Below are 23,955 nucleotides of genomic sequence, written 5' to 3'. Positions count from 1 at the left end.
AAATGGTTCCTAGAGACTCACAGCCCGGGCAGCTGCATTAGTCAGAGTGGTGGAACGTATACCTTTTCTTACTTCCTGTCTGATGCGAGCTGTTGAGCTGATGCAGCTGCAGGCAGGAAGATACCGATTACAACGGCTAACGCAGCAGTAGGGCTGGAACATTAAACAATTATGAATCACTATCATGATTTAAGCTTCTAACCACGATATGAAAACGATGGACTGCGGTTAGTCAGGGTTCCTGTGCTGTATTCTCCACTTGTAGAAAACAGAATGACTCGGTTTCATCTTGGACAATCTGACTTGAGAATTTTATTTCACTCTTTTCAAGATGACTTTTCGCTCACACAAGTGTCTGCAGCCACCTAGCAGCACCTACAGCAGCCTACGATGTGAGGCGTTTAGGGAACATCGGTAAATGTGGTGTCTATCGATGAGCGAATGTTCAGCCAGTGGGGGGTTTCAACCAGGTGGGAGGTGCAACTATACAATGCTGACTAGTGAAAAAGTTCATCTCCAACCCTGATGCTGGCGGCGGTGGCTCAGGTGGTAGGTCCTCTGATCGCAAGGTTGCTGGTTCGACAACCTGCCCCTTCACAGTGTCCTTGGGCAAGACACTGAACCCGAAGTTGCTCCCAATGGCAGGCAGCACCTTGCATGGCACCACTGGTGTATGAATGTGTGTGAATGGGTGAATGAGAAACACATAGTAAAGCGCTCTGGGTACCACGACGGTAGAAAAGCTCCATATTAATGCAGACCATTTACACCGTTTATGAAGGTGAGAAACTACCAAAAAAAACAAAAAAAAAAAATGAATTAAACATTTGAATTTCACCTTTCTGATGGTCCTTGAACTAACGAGTGATGTGGAAATTTCATCAGATTCTGTAAAAAACAAAAATCTAAATAAGCGAGAAGCCACAAGTGACTTCGCTGTGACAAACTGTCGTATTATAAAAGTTCTGGGACGTTCCAGATAAACTGGAATGAAGTGCAGGCAGTGTAACAGAGCAGATGTGAGACAAGCATCCAAACAAACTAAAAATGAAGTAGTAAATGATCCATAACATGTAGAGACAGAATTGTTAACACCTGAGGGCGCTTTAAAAATGTTGTTTGTGCTGCACTCAGCAGTCCACCTGCATCTTAAGGACAAAGGACACTCATTTGAAGACAACAACGTACAGATGTTGGCCTGCATGGAGTACAGCTGGTGTGAGAGAGGGGTGAAAGAAGCCATCTAACTGGAAAGACCATCAACAGAGGTGGAGGTCTGAGGCATCATCTGTCACCTGTTTACAGTTCAGTCCTAAGATCTCCCCCCGGGAAGATGAATCCACATCCACATCTAGCCACAAACATCCTAACGAACCTCGTTTTGACAGGAGGAGCACTAACGACTTGCATAACGAGGGGGAGGAGCAACAAACCCCCAATTGAAACCCAAACTCAGGTGTTAATGGCTCCTTAAGGATACAAGTATGTGGAACTCCCAACTAGTCCATAAGAACCGATGAAGCCTCTTGGATGAGAGGTGGAACGTCTTCAAGGAACTCAAGCAGGTCCAGCTGCTATGATTAAACAACCAGAACAACCCTGACCTGGATGACTGAGGCTCTTCATGGACTTGTTTTCACTGATTTCTGGCATCGTAGCTGCGTCACGCTGCACGCTAGACATTCCTGAGTCGTTTCTACAAAGGTGCAGGACGAGCGGTAAAAAAAAAAAAAAAACGAGCCCAAACAAAAGTGACAGGTTTGGGATTTCCAGGGGTTTCCTCCTCCTCTCACTCACAGCTCTGTTTACAAACCGTCTTCTTTTTTTTTTGTCTACAACCAGATAATCCGACTCAAACACAAAATATTTGCAGACACAACTCTTGCTTCTTTTTTTTTCCCCCACCATAAGCTGCAGCAGACAAGTTTCCATTCCACATGTTGTTCTTATCGTCACCCACAGCGCTATAAATAATACAGAAAACAAGCAGCATCCCGCTATCACAAGCCTTCGGTGACAGCCCCGCTATGCACGCCACCGATCGTCTGGGTGAGCAAGAGCTTTCTCCAGTATTAATAATAAATTATTTTTTAACTTAAAAAAAGAAAAAAAGAGGAACTGTACTTTTGAACCGGAGCCCATTAACTGCAACAGCCGGCTTATTTCAACAGCTCTGGGCCAACATTACCTCATGACGTGACAGGTGAATAGCGCCGCAACAGTCAATGCTAGAACTCATTCCATTCCTTTTTCCCCTTTATTGCCTCAAAGCTCTTTCTATCTCCAGACACGGCTTTAATGGCCACTAATGTCTGGGCCGCGTAATTAGCAGAACAGCGAAAGAGCACGGAGCTGCCGGGAAGTGCGGGGAACCGGGCCTTTCTGTGCGCTCCGTACAGTCAATAAAATATGTATTTCCGAGGCATAAAAGCGACTTCGTTTCTATTTCTGGAGCAACAAAAGGGGCCCCGAGCTGCATGATTGGCCCAAAGAGCAGCGAAAAAGAGAAAAGAAAAAAAAAAGGGACCATGCTGGATGTGAACAATTTCCCTGATTGCCGGCCGGACCGACGGCAGCTCAGAACTCCGGTTAATCAGCAAGCAGCAGTTATCTCATTTACAGATCGCAGCGCTAATGAGAGCCGCTAGGACGCTCGTATAGAAAGGTGCAGCGGAATAACGTTATTAATTAAGGACAAGTATCATTTACCACGATCGTCTAATAAAGCAAATTACATCAATGAAGTAGGATTCCGTGAAAATAATCTCAAATCTTTCGGTGTTTTAGTATCGAATGACATTTATGCTCCGACGCTAGCGTGTTTTGATCCATCCACACAAGCTCAGCGCCACTCGCCTGAGAGGAAAACAGTGGTTCTGCTTCGACCTAAACTGTAATAAACACGAGTTTTGGTTTAAATTATCATTATAAAGTTAACTGCACAATGTAGCGGCTAAAGGAAAAGGACACCATTTAGATTGTTCCCCGATGAGCTACTCTGTTTGCTAGCAGCTATGAAATCGCCCTCGGGGGGAAAAAAGCATGATTTATAGCAAGAAATACATATGTAGAAGTATTTGTTGTACGCTGTTAAAATGAGCAAAACACTATTGGTATTTTACTGATATGTGTTTTTATTTTTTAAATGCGTATTTAAGATTAAAAAATGGCTTCTTTTTTTTTCACTATTTTTAAAAAATTCTGCCACTTTACATATTTACCTCATTTCAATAAATTGCAAATCATTTCTAGTTAAATTAGTGAAATCACCAAAAGATTTATTAAATTATATGTTAAATAGAAACAAAAAATAAAAAAAGAATCTGACATAACTCTAATGTCCACATTAAACATCTGTATCTTTACAAGCAGTAACTTGTTTGTTTTCTTCACAACAATTGACCATAAAATTTTACTGTTATTTACTGTATTTAAATCAGGAAAAAGTATTTTACAGATATTTGTGGCTATTTGAAGGTAAAACAACGTATCTTAAAAAAGTCTGAGCTGATGAATACTGCATTTACATTTTGACCAATTTACAGTTATTTTACAGATTTACCTCTTTTGTTAGATTATCGATAATATTTAGTAAACAAACAAAAACTGAATTTTACATATTTACTATTTTTTTTAAAAAGAAGACAAAACTGAACGTAACGTCCACATAAAACCTTTTAAAAACAACATGCGACTATAAAATTAAACTGTTTTACTGCATTTAAATCAACTTGGACAAAAAAAAACACACAATTATTTTACCGATATTTACTAGATTTGACCTTTTTTATTTTTTTTTTAACTGTCTTTGAATGTTACAGTACTCCATCATTTAATGCATTTTGTGGCACTTTGCTGCCAGATTTCTTTACAGATATATCTTTACTGTTTAAGTTACTTGTTGTGTTTTTTCATATAACAATATCACTTTATTAGATGTTTTTTTATTATTACTATTTTTTCATAATGCAATATGCTGCATATTGAAGAATAACTGTTTAAATCTGCAAAAAAATAGATAGATTTTACAGATTATTATTTCCACATTTTTTTAACAGTTTATGTCACAGTACTCCAATCCTTACATATTTTTGTGGCACCTTGTTGCCAGACTTGTACCTTCTTTTTTTTTTTTTTACAGCCTTTTACAATGTGAAGTAGTTTTTTCATAATGCCATATACTGTATATTGAAGAAAAACCATTTACATCTGCTTAAAATATAATTATTTTACAGATATTATTTTATTTTAACAGTTTATTAATGCTATAGTGCTCCAATACATGTGTTTTTATGTATTTTTGTGGCACCTTGTTGCCAGATTTTTACCTCTTTTTGGACATTGTTCGCTTTTCACAATGTAAATTATTGTTTTTTCATAACGCAATGCACTGCATAATGCAAAAAAACAACTAAACACTGCGTTGTAATTTCTGTTCCAATATCATGCAGCTCCACTACACAGTTCAGAAAACCTTTGTTGCACGGTCGATGCAAGTCCACGTCCAGTAATGTGGGGATTACAGTCTACATGAAACAAACAGCGACAAGAAGATGCGAGCCGAAACACCTCTCGTGACTCGACTTTACAACAAATCCGCCTGCAGCAGACAGCAGCAGAGCTCCAGCCGTACGGTCACGATTGTTTTGCGGTGTGCGATTATGCGTCCTCCTTGGAATCACAAGGCAATCAGTGGGAAAAAAAAAACCCCAAAAAAACAAAAAGAAAGAAAAGGCGGAGTGTGCAGCGCCGCCGCAGCCCATACAGCTGCTGCTTCCTCGCTCATTTGGGAGTGTACGGCATTCTCTGTGAATGGTAATTATGACGGGACACAAAAGGGGCATTTAGAGACAAAAGCGGGTTTGGAGTGAATGGGCCGGCTCCCAGTGTTCTGACTCCGAGTGGCGCTTCAAGAGAGCCGATACGAGGTAATTATGCAGGAGAAGCTGCAGGGGAGGGAGGCAGGGAGGGAGGAGAGGGAGATACCGGGGCTTGGCTCAGCGTCTATAGAGAGCAGGACCAGATAGCACCATCTGCATTCTGCACATGTACGGTCCGTCTGGCTCGCCGTCGCCTCCCATAAACGCTGGCGCTGAGACAGACGGCGGGCCGCTCCGACACGGCGTACAGCGAGGCTAACGCTCGCACACGCTGGGCTTTAAATCGCGCCACGCACCAAATCCCGTGGCTACAACTCTTCACCCGAGACGGTCTTCGCGGGATTTTAATGCGAAGTGACGGCGCCGATTTAGGGAATGTTTGCCAAACTGTCGGCGTGGAGTCATGCACATAACTCTGCGTGAGCCTCGCGCTGGAGCACGAACATCAGCGGTAGTATCCACAGAGGGAGTTTCAGGCCAGATACTAGCCTGCACGCTCAGTCCTGACGAGAATAAAACACACAAATCCACACGTAGGTTCATCGTCTTATCAGAGCTTCACTACGTCTTTATTTATTCTCGTCCTGCTTCTTTCAGGCCTCGTCTGCATCCAGAGAGATCGATAAAGTTTGACCAATCATTTCAGATATTTTACCTTAATGTAAAATAAATTAATCGTGCTGCACTCCTGCAACACTCCATCCACACTGAGCTGAACATCCAAAACTTCTTTTAATTAAACAGATCTGAAACACAAGTCAACAAGTGCATATAAATTAAGTTTTGAGTTGGACTTATTACATGGAGTGTTCTTAAAAATGTTGAAATAACCAAAATTTCAGCTCCAAATATCCATTATTAGCCTCCTTAAATACTAATATTTGGTATTTGTGCCCTAAAATATGCTGACATTAAGAAGCAGCGGCAGCTTTTGCTTCAATTCTGACAACTGCGAACGGTAAATGTCAAGTTTATTTGCTATAAATATATTAAAATCAGTACTTTTTTTGTGTATATATGAGCAGTGCCTGTGTTCAAATCATCACTTGCTTTTTCTCAACATCCAGAGAGGAAGTTTGATGAGTTCAGATGAGCAGCACGCCAAATATTAAACATGCTAGAGGTTTACCCATCCAATATTCAGCCCTATTTCTAACTATCAGAGTTTTTATTTTATTTCCGCTAAAATAAATTAACTTCAATGTGCTCCTTCTGCTCTCGCCTCTTTCTTTATGAAGTCAAAACTCCAGTAACGTCCCACCTGCAGCGCTACAGAAACACCTGATTGATCCTCAACGGGAAATTCTGCTGCTACATAAAAGTGACCACCAGCAGAAAAAGAACAGAAAAATACGCTAAAACACAAAATGCACGATAAAGTGTAAAATATACAAAATGTACTGGATTGAAAAATGCCCCGCAAAGCATCAAAAGTCGTGTAAACAGCCGTAGCAATGCAACGGAACAGGAAATCAGACGACTGCAAAAAGTAAACAAATGGATTTAAATTAAAATTTAGTTCCAAATATCGATCGTTGGTCGTCTTAAACACTAACATGTGATATCTGTAGAAACATACATGCTGGTCAAACCCTAAAATAAGCTCATATTAAGCTGTAGCTGCAGTTCTTTGACACGTACAGCTTCACAGAATTGTTCTAAAACCTCACATATATGACAATTAGTTGAGTTCTTTCCAGCGGATTGTGTTTAAATTAAATCGGCTGCAGAGGAAGGACGTAGGACGAGGTTTTAAGTGTAATACGCTTCAACGACAACATTTTGTCCTCCTAAATGTTGGATTTTTATTTTAAAAAGTTCATAAAAAGCTCAAACACAGCGACTCTGCAGCTCTGAGCCAAACCAGTAGGACAACACGCCCCACTCTGGTGACGGGAATCAAACATAAAACCGAACCGATGCACTGACAGGATGTGAGCAGTGGACGGCCGTCCTACCTCTCTGATCTTGTCGCGTCTCTCCTTGACGTCGGGCTCCGGCGGCTCCCCGTCGCTCACGCCCACCACCTTGGGCATGGGGACGGGCGGCAGCGGCTTGGGCCCCGGGTCCTTCTTCTTCAGGTCCTCCATCACTTTGTTCTTCTCCGTCTGAATCTCCGCCTGCAGCTCCTCGCGTGACTTCCGCAGCTTCTCCTTGGCCTCCTGCAGCGCTCGCTCGTGGTCGGCGCGGATCTTGTCTCGCAGGCTCTCCTCCTCCTCCCTGCGGGGGGGAAACGGGAAAAGGTCGGTAAGGTTTTAATATGGACGCCCAAAGCGGTCGCTCATCTGCCCCCTGGGGGGCGTTTGACCGATGCTGACACCAAAAGCCCAAACATTCAGGGAAGAAAGGCGTTTCAGGGGTTTCTTTTTGAAATTGATTAAAGATTAAAAGCCTTCAGGAGGCAGGCTGCACTGGGAATGAAAACAAACAAACATTTTGCATATTTTCTGCCTTTATTTAATAAAACGATATTTTATTCTGGTGCTGTCGTCGAGGTGGAAACCAAACGAAAACTCGCCCACCTCTAATCCAGATCACTAAAAAAAAACAAACCCGTCGGTGTCTCGGGGGACACGCTAACCCCCAACCCCGCTACTCTGCAGTTACATCAGCTCCAGGAAATAGGGCAGATGTAGAGGAGCACAACGAGGAGGCTCGCGGTGCCGGAATATCATCTGCGGCTCCACGTGGCGACGCCGGCCCCGGGGCGTCGACTCGACTCTACCCCCACGAGGATGTGGGTCAGTAATGAAAAACAAACATAGCGGGGTGCCGAGGCCGAGGCGGCGGGAGGACGATGACACCGCACCGGTCTCTGAGCAGGAGAGAAGCTCAAAAGCTGCCTTCGCTCGGCGGTACGTGGATTTAAAAAACCACATAATGACAGACGAAGACTGAGGAACGGCACGTCGCCGCGGGGCAGGAGGCGTCTTATTAGCAAACATCATCCCGCCGCTGTGAAGCGAAGACGCAAACGCTGTGACACATCTTTTGTGCTCCGGCTGGGAATACGGCGGGCCCAACCGACCGGCGCCGCGTTTACAGGTCGCCACCGGTGCGTTGGTGATATTAGGGAGATGTGGGAGGAAGGAAATGTGTTTTGCATTTTAAATGATGATTTGCAGTCAAACCGCAGCTCTGCCGGCGTTGTTTTGACTTTAAATACATCAACCGGAATCATTCTGTGTGTTTGATGTCTTGTGGAAAACATCGAGGTGAGCTGGAACCGGAGGAAGGAAACTAACACAAGACACAACCGGACACGTGGCGTTAGCCGTCAGCTCCACAATAACCTTTACTGTGAAATAAGCATCCTGAAATCTGTGTAAAACGTGAGGTTACAGTAAACGGGGAAACACAACAGCGCGTTTTCTCGGTGCGAGTTAATCAACGACCTTCCGTAGGAGGAAACGACGACCTGCTGGGATCCGTGTGGACTCAGCTGCAAGCCTCCCTGGAGTTAAACAGTTCACAACATCTCTGGTCATGTGTGTGTGCGTGTCCTTGGGCGCCCATCTGCCATTGAAGCACGACCCTGAGAGCGTGAGCACGTCTTGCAGCGGCTGCGGCATATAAATCCTCGTGGCTCGGAGAATAAAACAAAGCTTTGAGCCTACAATAGCTACGATTCTACGGACGTGAACTGTTACTTCAGCGGACACAAAGCTGCAAATCTGAGAGAACAGCAGCGAGGGTTATTCAGAGTTACAACATAATCCTAGTGAGGAATGTGGATTGTTTTTGAATATTTCTTAATGTTTCTTGCACTGGCATGTCGCCCAGAGAAACAAACATCTAGTAAATGCAAACTCAAGACCAAAAAAGAAAACCAAATGTTGAGAAAAGTGCTCTTCACGTGGCCAAGTGTTATTTATTTATTACCTCCCACTCGTGGAGTTTCAGCCTGTGAAGATTCATATTTTTATGTTTCCCCTCCGATTTATGCATTTTCTTCTTGCTCAAAGTTTGTCACTAAAATTGCTGCTGACCTGAAAAGAAAAAACATGAAACAGAGAAAGGACGGAGGAGCGGCGCGAGGTGTGAGTCAGACCGCATTAGAGCAGATGTCTTTATTGTACACCTGCTCGATGGGAGTAAGTGCTACAACCTGAGCCCACTTCACAAAGACAGGAAGCGTCCAGACCCGAGAGGCCGCCAGGAAGAGCGGCCGCCGTGACTCAACACAGCCGCCGCCGCCTTCAGCCTTTATGCATATGAGCTGCTGTGCATAATAGACGATGGCGGGAATCTATTCTGTCCTCCTGGTTTCGCTCCCACAACCGGAATAAAAGAGCACTTTCCAACACTCTGTGTGAATACGAGCACTCAGTGGAAATATGGAACTACACAGCACCTTTACCGTGTTGTTATTAGGGTCGAAGCACTACAGTGGGTAGAACCTATTAGAACTGCTGTGATTATTATTAGGGTCGAAGCACTAGCGGTGCAAGGACCCTATTGTAGCCCTGAGGATTATTAGGGCCCGAGCCTACTGGAGCTGCTCGGACCCTAATTATTATTCTTCATAACAAAGAGACGCGTTTTTAAGGCCCTAAACATTCTCGAAACTGCACAAAACTTGGCACACACATCAGGACGGGCAAAAATGTCTATAATTAGGTGGAAATACAATAGAAAATGGCTCCACAGCGCCACCTTGAAAATTTCAACAGACTACCATCAGAAGGACGTTTGACCTAGAGCTGCGCAATTTGGTAGGCATATATAGAGCTGGTCAGGACGAAACAAAAAGTCCACTCGCTCCAAGCTCTAAAATTGAACACAGCTCAACAGCGCCCCCTACAATATTTCAGAGTCCCATCGCGGCTACGTTTGAGTTCGAGCTTCGGAAATCGGTACACATATGTAGCAGGTAGTGACGCACAAAAAAGTCCATCAGCACATTTCTGTCAACCCAACAGGAAATCCGCCATGTTGGAAAAACAGCAAGCATGTCGGGCCATTTTCACTCAAAAATGACCATTTTTGGCCATTTTCAAAATCTATCTCCTTCCAAAATGTCTGGAACGTGCTGCAGGATTTGGATTTGTTCTCGCTCATGTAATAGCACCGGATGCCTCTGTGCATCGGCTTATTTTAAATTGTGATAATTGTTTACTCTATTCAAGCACCTGTTCTGCAAAACTCCTTGCTAATTTTAGATTTTATTTGTAGTGGACGTGCTATCGCAGGAGTGCAAAGACACGACTTCCCAGCTGAATATTTACACTTCATTGGTTTCTCTGTTAAATCCAGGCAGACTGAATGGATGCTAGCTCTGAACTCTACACAAGACGCAGAAAAATGTAGTATGAAGAAGAGTAAGTTGTGCAGAAAACAAAAGTACGTGGTTAAATTAGAGTCCTGCGTTTAAAAGCTTCGTTCGGTGAAAGTCTGCAGGTGTTATCAGCCCGATCGAGCTGAGTTATGAAAAATAAAAGCAGTCATCCTGCAGAGCAACGTTCCCTGTAATTGCTTTTACTATTATACGACTATCTGGTGTTTTTATTATTGCTGCCAAGTGTTTTCTTTTATCGCTGTAGATGCTCGAGTTTTTAAAACAGGATAAAAGACAGCTAGCGAGATCTTTGGTTCATCTGTTGGTCCTTTTCATGGTTTTCTTTCCTCGTGCAGCTTTTCTCACCCAAAAACAAAACCATGAAATTTAGCCTCTCGCTTCGATTCTTCTCAGTCGTGCTCCATCAACGCAGCAACGCTGATGTTTGTAATAAACACTTTCTGTTCCTATCGCTAGCGGATAACCCAACGTAGCCCCTGTTAGCCGTCCCACCGGTAATTAGCCGATGCTAAGACGCTGATTGGCTGATTATCTTTAAACTGCATTTAATGGTCCCAATTAATTGGTCGCAAGCAATTACACATTGCTTGACGGTACTGAAACAGAAAAACAGAGCGTGAATATAACATCTCTTTGGTTTCTATGCTAAGCCACCACCGAAAAGGTAGAAGTGAGGGACAAAACCTCGCTGTGTTTGGCTGCTAAGTAGCAAAACATCAACATTAGGAGATCGAAACTGGCTCCGAATACTAAGTGTGACAAGTGTCTGCATGCATCCCTGCACCTGGAACAGCTGCTTTGCATTTGTGATTGCAGAAATGAGATCAGAACTGAGAAGTTGCAAAATATATATATGTAAATATAAAAAGAGGAACCTTTCTCCAACCTGCACACAACAAAACACATGTAATACGAGGCCGGTTCAGTTTGGTTTGTGTGGGAGAGAGTGAAGGAAAAAAAAAAAACATGTAAAAAGACACGGAGAACAATAAAGAAAGCGACGAGATAAAGAGGCGAGACAGTGGCAGGACAGAGACGGACTAATTATCCTTCACACAGCACAATGTGCATCCATTTTATAATTCTATCATGATACTTGACGCGAGGCCAACAGCGACCCAAAATAAACAGCTTCCGAGTTACGCAACATCGCCCTGGAAACAACTCATAAATATTCATGCCGCAAAAGCAGCGTGTCTGACTTTAATTGATAGAAAACATATTTTTCCTCCACGAAGACGGCAGAATACGTTTCTGTAAGTGAGCGTGTGCGAGTGTGCTGCGTTCGCCCTGCAGGGGATTTTAATTTCTCAGATTGTGACGCAGCTCCTGTGCATCCTCTGTTCCAGGGTTTTCATGCGTCGTCGTGTCCTTGCAGTTTGCGTGCGAGCATGTGGTCCGCGGTGCCCCCCGGCCACATGCATTTACATGTGGTATTTACATGCTGCTCATATTGGATATTTGTATGTGAGGTTCAGCTGCTGATTCAGCTCCTTAAGTCAACAACGTACAAACGACACAAACGTGCAGCTTTCAGAGCGTCTCCTGGTGAAAACTCATCCCGTAAACAGGCATTAGCCTCCTGCTCCTCCTCGGTCTTTCATCTCGCTCCTTTCTCTTCCCATTATCAGACGCCGGTGATTCCCCCTTTTTTTTCCGAGTCTCTCATAATGTCAAACACGCAATTAAGAGCGCACCGACGACCGCCTGACTCAATTACGCCGACAAAGGCGAGCGTGGGGCAAAGCTGGCGAGCGCCCGGGCGACCAGGGCGCCGCCTCACATGTGTCTTTCGGCTTTACTTGCAGCCCCACTCTTCCGGATTAGTTTCCTGAGGCCGCCGGTAATCACTTCCTTACTTCATCAGCCTGCCTCGACTTTATTCTTCATCATCAAACTCTCATCATCATCTCTTTCCATGGCAACTGGAGAGCAGCAGCAGTTGTCCAAACCGCCTGGTGAGGTATCTAAGACAAGGTTGTTGGTTTTTTTTTTTTTTCAAAGCCGAGGAAACGCGAGGTGAGGAGCGCGGGCTGGATGCGATGTTGCCATGGCAACAAACAGAGACTCTCTCTCTCTCTCACACACACACACACACACACACACATACACACACAGAGAGAGAGGTCGTAGACAGCAAGTCAAGTCTTAATTACTTAATTGACTCATTTATTCATGGGAATAAGACCGGCGGGCTATTAGTGGCTGCACGGTGCCTGGATGGATTTCTAGAGCAACTGCAGGGGGGAACACAAACATGAAGACCGCAGCGCCGTGAGATCTGAGAGCTTTCAGGACGAGTGCGGTGTTTAAAGGCAGACAGATCGTGTGTTTCACAATGAGAGGTATTAAAATAGTGTATCTAAGTGATTAAAGCTGAAAAAAAACAGCAACATACGCAAACAATGGCGGCACACCCGCTGGCTACGGCACTGACAGTTTCCTCAAATGACAGTAATTTGAAACCTGTACGTGAAACCATAGACTGTATAAAAGATGAATGAAAAATGAAGCCAACCCAGAAGTGTCAAAAACCTGCAGTATCACTACGTCCGCTAGTCCTGGCTCCAAAAAGCCCTGGCTCCCATAGAAATGAATTGGAAAAGAAGTGATCACAGATCATGAAATACTGCATTCCTACAGCTCAGGATTGTTTTCTTATTAGTTTTCATGGTCAAATTCAGAGATCAGGTGGCCAATCTGAAAATAAATCAATACTGAATTTTTTAAAAATCATCAACATTTTGCGGGGCAAGGGGCGTGGCTGGCTTGATTGACAGTCGGCAGTGACCATACAGATGAAGCGAGCAGAAGGTGGTAAATGTGGGCGGGCAGAGAGATATATCGTGCATCCCTGTTTCTAATCTAACTACAGTTTGGCACTTCGGTATATTAATCTTTGTCTACATGTTGTACTGTGCTGCATCACACAACAGCACACAGTTTGCTAACCCGACCACCTTAAATAAAGCGGTCATTTGGCTTCTTCTGGGTGAAAATTATCCAGAAATAGACTAAAAGATGAACCAGCAGACACCCAGTTGCGTTCCTTTTCTTCCGAGACTATTTCTGACCAGAACGTTTCTGTCTCCGGCTCCACAAACATCACGGCTAATATACAGAATAACAAAAAATAAGAATAAAAAAATAAATCAACAAGCAGAGAAAGCCTCGTCCAAAAGGTCAATATTATTCATGAGTCCAAGCTCTTCTGGCTTCAGCGTGTGGATATTACGGCTGCTGATGTGTTTTTCCTCCGTGTTTCCGTTAGAATTAGGTCGGCGAGTGTACGACTGACATGAAATAGGTTTGGAACGCTTTTTGCAGCCTCATCCCGAGAAAAAATAAAAGACGCTTCGACTACAAATCAAACCTTAAATATTGAGCTTCAGCACTGACTTAGAAGAGCCACCTGTTAGCATGAAAGCACCGACAAAAGTCACATGTTTGTCATTTTACAGGTCAACATTTTTTTTTAAAAAAACAAATATTAAATGTGTTAAACCAGATAAATCCAAATGTAAATAGCGTTCAGACTAAGATCTCCCTTTGTGTTCAAAGAAAATGCAAATCCGAAACGAACACAAACTGTCTTGCAAGTGTAAATGATGTCCCGGAGTCAACAATGCAGGCAATCCCATCATAAAACTGTTTTTATTCTTACATCTCAGCTCTACCTTGTTGTTTTTGATGGTTTTTTTGTCCTCTGTTTTCTTCATTTTCCAAAAAACTCCTTGTATATGACTGATTTTGCTCACTGATCATTTATTGTTGCCTGTTTTACTGTCACACATGGCACAAAGTCGTACTGTCATTAATACGAGCCACATGTGACGGTCGTATTTAGTATCGCAAAACCAAAATGATGACTTTACAGGGATACCTGCCTAAATTAACCAATAGATACTGAACCGATACCGCAGCACAAACCTGCATGATGTGAAATCCCACATCTGGACTCTTTTGCAGGACTTCAAACACCTTGTCATTGACCCTTGACGCATCACAATAATAACTTTATTTCAAGTCCAGTCGTGACTCGATAATCTGACCCTTAACAATCCAAAAGCTATCAGACAGCTTTTTAGGAAAACGAACAGAACCCATAAAAACAGCCTTAACATAGCGACAGCCTTGGATTGTGACTCCGACATGACATTTAATGTCTCCAATCAGGATGACGGCGTATTATCTGACTGAACAATCCCACAGATTGGCTACGTTCACACTGCAGGACTTGATGCTCAATGAGGATTTCTTTGTGACTTCCTTCACGTTTCCAGTTCAATGCGACTTGTATGTGATCTGCTGTGTGAACTTCATACGACCCAAAAGTGTCCCGCATGCGCACAAGAGGACACGACGACGTCACACGCAGCGAGCGTGCTCAGTGTTTATGGAAGTAAACATGGATGGTGGCAGCAGAACTGTGAGCGCTAACTAAACTAGCATCAGCAGCCAAGTACCTCCTGTGTGTTCTGGACACTTCCACTTTGTTGGAGCGCTGCTCCGGGGTGGAAGTGACCAGAACGTGCACAATCGCACCGGTCAGTTAGGCGTGAAATCCAGCGATGTGTAGTGTTCTAACAATACAGTAGTTATTATATCAACTACAAACAATAAATATTAACAACAAATGAGCCTTCCAGCATCAAGCCCTCCTTGTATCTCGAACTCCGTCTTGACAATCCGACATGAAAGAAGGTTTTACATTTAGTGTCGGATCATCGAGTCACGACTGTACTCATAATCACTATACAGACTGTCAGCTACTTCTTATCGAGCTCGTTCTCATCCATTTTCCTTTTCAAATGCAGTTTGGCGACATAAAAACCTAGAAAACGAGCGCAGACCTCTGCCAAGGACGTGCATCGACTGGTCTGAGCTTCACAGCTTCTCGTTTATGTTTATTGTTTTCATGCTCGATAAAACTGAATGTTGTGTTTGTTTGTTGTTGCTCACACACAGAGCGTAGGAACGCTTCTGAGTCTGAATGAGCACATTTACAACATTAATAATTGGATTTATCCGATCGAGGTCAGAGTGTCATTAAATCTTTATGCAGTGATCTGATGTCTCCTCTGCTGTCGGTCGCTTCTTTGAAAAATCCTCGTATTTTTACAACAATTCCTGCTCGACCATCTCTGATCTGTCTAAACGTTTTCTAAAATATGGATATCGACAGAGATATCTGTGGAATTATAGACTGATATATCAAATACTGTCTGAGATTCATTATGGTTTTTTTTTATTTATTTACTTTGAACTGCCCGTTGACCCACTTTTGAGCATCTTTCTTCTTTCTTTTTTTTGCACATTGAAATTTGAGGCAGTTTGAACAACGTAATCTCAAAAAATATAAAAGATAAAAGCCTGAAATGTTCACTGTTGCTTCTCATCATGTCATCGATTCAGAATCTGCAACATTAGACAAATAGGCCAATATATTAATGGGATAAACCAATTTGAAACTCCGGTTCTACTTGGATTAGGTCAGCCAGAATTGTGTTGTTTTTATGGTACAACTTGTTGTCTGTGCTTATTTAGTTAATAAAATGTTCAACTGTTTTGACTTTGCGACCAAATATTTCATAGTAAAAAGTATTCCAACACTAGTATACATACATATAACATCACTAGCTGACTAATTTTTGTGAATATGAGCTCAAAGTGAGGCGTTTCATGACAGCTTCATTTTATTTTACTTTTTCATATTTCAACTCAGAGATCATTTGATCGACTTTTCCAATATGGAAGCTTTTGAATCGTCAACATAACGAGAAGGAACAGTGAAAGTTTCGAGCCGTTATCTTCAGGATTTCCTGAGATGTTGTCGTTCAAATGGCCTCAAATTTCAACGTGCGAAATAAAACACGCTGAAAGTATTTCATGTATAAAGCTAAGGTTTATAAATATGCGTAGTTTATGATTTAAAGCGTCTCAAGTGAATCAGAAGCGGTCGAGCAGAAGGCCTCGATGATTTGACATCTGAACTCTTTGAATAAGTCTCCGTTACAAGTCGGATGTGTCGGCTTCCTCCACCTGCTTCTAAACATCTCTTGCAGCCAGATAAAATAATTTTTTATTTCCCTTTGTGCATTTGTGTTGTCCAAAGAGTGGAATCATTTCAAAACAGCCTCCAGAAAGTCCGCTCGCCAATAAAACTACTTAGTGATCGACCTTTAATAGACCTTATGTTTTTAAAAAAAACACTGTTTACCACATTTACTTTCAGACGTTTCTCAAATCCTGTCAAAACACGAGCCGTCCTGAAACACACCGACTGGCATATTCCTGCAGGATTAATGATTTGTGTACAGGAGTCAAGGCCCTCGGATGAATAATTCAAGGCGACAAAGCGCCTCCCTGACTCACAGGTGTTCGTCTACTTGACAAAGCTCAGGAAAACTAAATCAAGCCGCTGATTGCCACGAGCTCATCCGAGGCTCCACGACCGCGGCTCGGCCTTCCATCCGCTATTGTGTGCAAAAGGGGGTCTTAGTGCCATCTGCACATATTAGCAGTCATTTCAACTCTTGAAATGAGAATATATGAATAAAAAATCAGCGGCAGGGAGGGATGTTTTTTAAAAAAAAAACGCTGAGAGGTATTCCGCCGGCTGATCGGTGTTCACTTCACAGCGGATGCAAATGAAGGCGGCAGAGAAATGGCATTGAACGCTGAAGGTTAAAAAAAGTACTAATGATTTTATGCACCTGTGGCCTCTGACCGTTTGGAGAGGCCTCGGTTCAGGCCGCACCAAGCCGTAATAGGCTCTTTACATAATGAGGCACGGGCCCGATGCAAATGGCTCTAATTGCAGATCCGTTATCAATATAAACATTGAACGTAAAAAGCCTTTTTAAAAACCTAATGACAAAAGTGGTCCAACGGTTTAAAAAGCAGGGACTCTCGTTCACGCTCCGCTACAGACACAATTACTCCACTATCTTAATATAATGACGCTAAATTAACGTTCTGAACCTTTAGCGTTACCACAGGTTAAAGAACGTGTGAACAAACAACACATTCACTAAATAATGAACTCTTAGACGCGTACGTGGTGACTTGTCATCATCACATTGTGTAACTCGGTCGCTTTCTCCTCTGAACCTTAAACCCAGCTGGCAGGTTTCAACAGCATGCTATCGTTTGTAAAAATGACCAAAACTACACCATTTATTAGACTTGAAACTGGAAAAAAAGGAACTACTCGTGTTCTGTCAGCTTCAAACTGTGATATTTCTTTAAAAAATGCCAAAAATAAATAGTTTACACGAACACATTTGGTAAAAAGCATGAAATTCTGTGTTCCTCGGCCCAACTGAGACGCCTTCAGAGATTCGGCTGCGACAATCACGTGACAAAATTTCTGCGACTTTTTATTTTTTTTGTTTGAACTGCACGCTGATAGGAGACGAGCGTCAACACAAGTATAAATAAAACATACTTGATCAACTAAAATGAACACAGCACGGCTCAAAACCGAAGGAGCTCATCTTTAGAAGATACATGCCGCACGGTGAAATCCATTTAGATGTTCTGATGTGAGGAGGAGTTTGCAGCAGATGGAAGTAGTGAAACATCTACAGAATGTAAAATGAAGAAACGCAACTTTTTGATTTTCCTTTTTTATCAGTTGGGGCTTTATGACTTTGTAATGCTGCACAGGAAACATTTCTGAGTTCTCTGTACGTCTAGTCGTGGCTGAGTTGTTTCCATAAAGGTGCAGGACTTTGACTTTGCAAAGAAAACTGAGAAGGCAGTGAGTAAAAACGTGACTCGGTATTGCTCAACTTCTGTTTTTTATTGATATGCATAAATGCCACATGGATGAAAATAATAGACTTCAAGGTTTTACTCGGCAGCATCGTGTCGCCTTTACGACGTTAAACCCCGACACGATGGTACAGGAGTGCGTCTGTCGGGCTTACGGCGGCGTGACAGCGCTGCAGCTGGGAGCAGGTCAACCTCAGAGCAGCGCTTTCATTGATATCGGAGAAGCTTTGATGACGACGGCTCAGATGTAGCTGAGCCTGCTGACGACGAGGAACTAGCTTTGGTAGAATCAGGTCACTTAAAAGCAGAAACGGAGCATGAAATCGACGTGGCAACCCGCAGCACACATCAGACGATAGGTTTCAGATAATGCGCACTCTGAATGGCATGACAGGAATCAAAATGCTTCCAATTAGCGTTCCCACGAGAAGCTACGACTGATAGTTATCTCAGCTGACCGTGCCGCTATAAATGCATGAGGAGCTTTCCAGGTCAAATCCAAAGCTCGGAAACCAGAGGATGTCACGGGCTCTCCAGGAAAACATTCAGCATTCAGAACACTGTTCAGCTGCTGCAGCCACGACTGGAGGAAGAAAAAACACACAAGCACCTCCAAAGGTCGACAGAGGCTCAGAAAGGCTTCAGTTTACCCAAAACCTGAACCGTAGCAGATGAAAAAACTCCCCTGAAGATGCCTTCAGCACAACAGAGCAGCGGTTACGGCCATGTGCGTTCATCACGACGCCAAAACCAGGATGACTCTGACGGAGGATGACTGTGCAGATTGAATTAACGCCAAGGCTGTGTGCAAGATGACTCAGTATTAGCATGAAACATACACTATACCTACAAATACCAACTAATCTAAAAAATGACAAAAAACATGAACATACAAACACATTTTGTGTATCTGTTATTATAAATACTAAGGTGTGAAAAGCTTAAATTAACAAATACGAGCCTTTATCCTGCATAGAGGCATTTTTTAGGACACTTAATGGAAAAGCCATCAGCAGCAAAAGCAAAAAAATGAAATGATGTCAGATTTTAACCAGCTACTTGGACATTACTCGAGCATAGTACAGAGGTTTGCTTCACAAACGGTACAAAATAACTGGAAAACACATCAGTTTCTGATAAATAAGGTAGCACAGATTCTCTACCGTATGCAGACCGGTCACGCTTGACATCATGTGCAGTCACACCTCCAACGAACACGGCTTAATGCGTTTGATAATCTATTTAAAGTCGACCTGTCAGAGTGACTGACACGTAGCATAACAGAAAAACACCTGAATTTTATTCTATAGTACACTCTCTTCTGTTTTTAGCTTCTTTAGTGCAAAAAAATAGGGAAGTGAAACCAGTTTTGCTCCGTTTTCCTACAAAGGCGTCTGCAGCAAGTCACGATACAGAGCGGCAGATAAACGCATTCTGCTCAGGTAAAGGGTTTAACAGCGAGCTCGGATGAAGGACGTCTGTGTGTGTGTGGGCAGTTCAACTCGAAGATCTCTTTTCCATCTTTGACACGTGACTGTTTTCTCCTCGTCCTCTCGTGGAAACCTCTGAGCGATGTGGACGAGTCGACCTGCTGCGAGCTCGTAAACACCACCGCGCTCGGCGAAGGAAAGATTTTATTTTTTTTGTTTGTTTCTCCAGAGATTTAGCTCCTGGGATTCCCCTTCGATATGAGCTATCAAACAGCTTCCATGTCCTGCTTTTTTTTTCCCATGACCCAGTTGGCTCAAACAGGAGGCTGTATACGTAGCGGCTCTCCCAGGCTTAACAGCATTCTCTGGTTCCTTCACTTCTATCTGTACACTAACAACCTCGTAACACCAGCTGCAACCTCACGCCCACTTCCTCTCAAATATATTCCGTCTCTTTCTCCGGTTGTTCTCTTAGCCACCCCACTAAAACCTCCTTCTTGTCGAACTGTCGCATCAATTAGCGTCGAAGCAAACATTTTTTTAAAAACACAATCCTCGTTCTCGTCTGCCTCCACTTGCGCCGCCTTTCTCACACATCTAAACAAACCCATAAATATTTCATCCGTCTTTCTCGCCGTACGTTGCGGGCGAACACCTGAGGCCCGAGGCTGCACCCGTGTTGACATTCGGCTCTGCTGACCTACATCGCGCCCGGCGGGCTAATGCCTCCACTGCAAACACGGGAGTTCATCTGCTGCAGCCGGCGCAGGTCGGCCAGGAAACAAACAAGCAGCAAACGTGGTCGCTCGCTGCCCCGACTGGCCAGAATACTCTCCAGAATCATTGGAGAGCTAGATGCACATGATTCCCCGTTGTAAAAAGCAACGCACGAGAAGGGAGAACTACTTTCATTATGCTGCTTACAGTGCAGTAGGAGGTCAGTATAGCAACCTGGAACTAGCAGGAGTTGGGAAAGTTGGGGGAAATGTGGACTAAAATGCTAACAGAGCTCTGGAGCATCTGCAGCCTCCACCTCGCTGCTTGCATGCAAATTTAAACACTTTCCACGTGCCTCTGCAATTATTGTAGCTGAAATTATTTACGACAAATGCATTCCCGACTAATAACTGACACAAAAACAAGTGAAAAATCGAGGAATTAAGCTTCCGACACACGCATCCGTGCACCTCCGCATCGCTTCAAATGCCACGACACGGACAGAAAAATGAAAATTAAAAATATCGCCGTGCGAACAGAGATCCCGTTTCACATTCCCAGGCCAATCATAAATCCAGCGGCTCTGGTACGAGACACATTTATCATCGGGCCTGTCTGCTTGTGCGGTTCTGCAGGTTAAGCGAGTTTGAAACCCCCCCCCGCCGTCGCCGCCGCCGCCACCGCCATTGAATTCAGAAAGGTTTATTTGAAATTCAAGCCTCGGAAACCTGAGGGCCAATTCTTAATTTGCCGTTGAGCGATCCCACTTTGATCCCGTCGCTTTAACTGACAGGGAGCCATTGTGGAGCAGAGCTGCAGCTCCGGCGTTTGGCAGCGAGCGGCTTTGTAGTCGACCACGCCGTCCACCAAGACTCAAAACCTCCGTCTACGTTTCACCGTCTCTCTCTCTCTCTCTACACTTCTTTTTTTTTTGTCGGAGGCTGAATCCCTTCTCGCTCTTCTGTCACTAACAACCTGCTGTGCTGCACTCATGGAAACCAATTCAAACAAGTGTCCCTCTTTTTCATTCTCTGGCCTTCGAGAGGTCTTGTCACCACTGCTCCACTCCAGAGTGATGATAAATGGGAGACGGAGTCGGGCACACTCCCGATGGGCGCCGCCGATGCTCCGCACACAGAAACCCACCAGGAACCAGCACCGAGGACAACGCCTGCTTGTTTAGACTTTTAACGAACATAAAGTGTCAAAAATAATCACAACTGTCCACAGCTATCCACTATTTTCAGCCTCACAACTCTTTTGTCCTACTTTCCCTTCACTGGTTTCCTCTGATCCTACAGTTGAAGCCAGAAGTTTACATCTACTGTATAAAAAGACATCAAACCTTTTCTCTTCTCACTGTCTGACATTAAATGTGACTAAACTTTTCCTGTTTTGGGTCAGTTAGGATTACCAACATTAGTTCTATTTGCCAGAATAATAAGAGAGAATCTTTTATTACTTTCTTCAAAGTCAGAAGTTTACATCCACTAAGATGCCTTCAAACTATTTGGGAAAGCCCAGATGATGATGTCATGACTTTGGAAGCTTCTGATTGGTTAATTGACAGCATGTGAGTTAACTGGAGGCACACCTGTGGATGTATTATAAGGCTCACCTCAAACACACTGCTGCCTTTCATGACAACATGGAACATCTAAAGAAATCAGCCGAGATATCAGGAAGAGAACTGTGGACCTCCACCAGTCTGGTTCATCCTTGGGTACAGTTTCCAGATGCCTGAAGGTTCCACGTTCATCTGCTCGAACAGTTATATCAAGTTTAACCACCATGGGAATGTCCAGCCATCATAGCGCTCAGGAAGGAGACGGTTCTGTGTCCCAGAGATGAAACAGCAGCTGACGTAACAGCAACGTTCAACCTCACACCGTCCAACTAAAGCTCTTTCCTGTTTCTTTTCTTTTTTTAGAAACACCTCAGTATTTAAAGCTGCTTCGATTCCAGCTGCTTGAAGAATATTTTACACGGCATTAGTCAAATGAGCGTTCCTGGTCAAACTATGCTGAAGCCTGGTTCGGATTGGGTCGAACCTGATGAAATAATTACAACCTGACGAAGACGGCGTCCGCGAGGTGCCGCTTCCAGAGTTGAACGGCTTTCATTTCAACAGAACACTCCAACAGGCGATTGTTCTACCGACCCGCTGCTTGTGTTTTGCTTAATGGGCCGTGACCGTAGTCGTTGGCATGAAGGCGCGTAATGACTGGAAACTTGCCTCCGAAACACCTCTGGTTTACGTGCACAGAGGCACGGCTCGCTCTTCGTTAACGCCGCACAGAGGATGCGAAAACGGAAAAGTTGAAGCCGCGATGTTTGGTTTCGGGGCATCAATCGTAACAGCTGTCGGTTCCTCGTGCACAGCTGTAAAACTGGTACGAGTGAATACAGACCCACTAAAAAAACATTTAATATCCTATTTAGATATTAAAAGAAAGATGTAAAAATCTCTCATAGGCCTGTAGAAGTCTTACATATACCTCTATTCATTTAAACTTGCAGATAGTTCAACCATAATTTAACATTCCTTCTAAATGTTTTCATTTATGCAGAGATCAGCTGTTCATCTATTTGCATTATTACTATTATTATTATCTGCACAGTATTATAACATCATATAGCTGAGCAGGAATATGTTGACTATACCTGCAGATTCTTCGATGTGTCAATGATTTAACATTTTGATGCTTTGTTATTATTTTTATGCCATAAAAATGGGCTACATCAACATATTTTTCTACTTTTAAAGACATCAGTCCTGGTCTTAACAACCAATTATTCATTTATTTGTGTGATTTTAACCCTTTAATTGATTAAAAGAGGCTCCATGATGGCAGAGCCGGTAGGATTTCCAGGTCACGAAGAAGCGTAACAGCACGATGAAATGCACACCGACGCTCTCCATCTTCTCCAAATCCAAACACAAACCGCTTCTCAGCCAATCTGAGAGGCTGCAGCTGTGTTCTACAGAAAGAACAACAAACGGCAAATAAAACAAGGGGAAAAAGAAAGACAGGAAATGAGACAGACACAGAGAGCAGATCTGATAAAAAAAAAAAAAAAAAGCAGCAGTGTTAATGAGGAGATTAGGCCCGATGGAAGTCCACTGCTCGCTCTGCAGGCTGCTCGCTCCAGCACCGACCGCACCAGATGAAATCTCTCCACAACAGACAAATTAATTAGGACGGGTCCTTGTGAAATGACGCCGAACATGGATCTGAAAGACGGATTTACATTTGATATCTCATTCTGAAACCAACGCAGCACAGAGCCGACACGCTGGTGTGGACTGGTAGCACTGGGAAAGCGGTGAAATCCCCTCTACTGACTATAGACGCGGTGGAAGGTGCGCTTGATGCCGTATATTTTAAACTCAGCAATTCTGCTTATAAAGTCATGAAATTCAACATTTCTCGGGCATATTTGAGTTGGTGGAGCTCGACACGCTGGCTGCGGGTCAGGAACTACTGCAGCGAGCGCTACTCCTGGAAAAAAATAAAGTAAAACACTAACAGAATGAGGAAAAACCAGCGCCTTGCCAAATCCTCGCTGCAGCTGTAAATTCAGAGGTGCTCTGCCAGCCACTTGGGCAGGAAACCAGACATCATTTGCAGGATGTATACTCTTTCTAAAACTCTAGCTGGCAGGTAAAAGTGCAAAAAAAAAGGACAACGTGCTTTATAATTTACCAGCCCAGAAGGGGTGTATATCCATTTGTGGCCTAATGAAGTGCAGCGGACTGCAAAACGGCCGCACAATAGGTCAACATGAAGCATCGAGTCTTTATTGTACCTTAAAGAAGCAACAGGTGCCGTCTGACATTCAGAAAGAC

General features: G+C 43.5%; 1 protein-coding gene across 1 annotated transcript in view; it reads right to left on the bottom strand.

Annotated features, from left to right (window-relative positions):
- The window catches only part of LOC103370632 (mannosyl-oligosaccharide 1,2-alpha-mannosidase IB-like), a gene marked incomplete at its 3' end in the record, with an annotated part of 99,426 nt that overhangs the window by 64,951 nt on the left and 10,520 nt on the right, over nt 1-23,955 (bottom strand). Inside the window, exon 3 of the mRNA XM_008299752.1 lies at nt 6,839-7,100. Coding sequence (XP_008297974.1) covers nt 6,839-7,100 — 262 coding nt within the window. The remainder of the gene's footprint in view (nt 1-6,838; nt 7,101-23,955) is intronic.

Source organism: Stegastes partitus, unplaced genomic scaffold (genome assembly GCF_000690725.1).
Source record: "Stegastes partitus isolate 25-593 unplaced genomic scaffold, Stegastes_partitus-1.0.2 Scaffold1455, whole genome shotgun sequence".
Lineage (NCBI taxonomy): Eukaryota > Metazoa > Chordata > Actinopteri > Pomacentridae > Stegastes > Stegastes partitus.
Note: the sequence above shows the minus strand (reverse complement) of the source record. Positions and strands in the feature narration are given on the sequence as shown.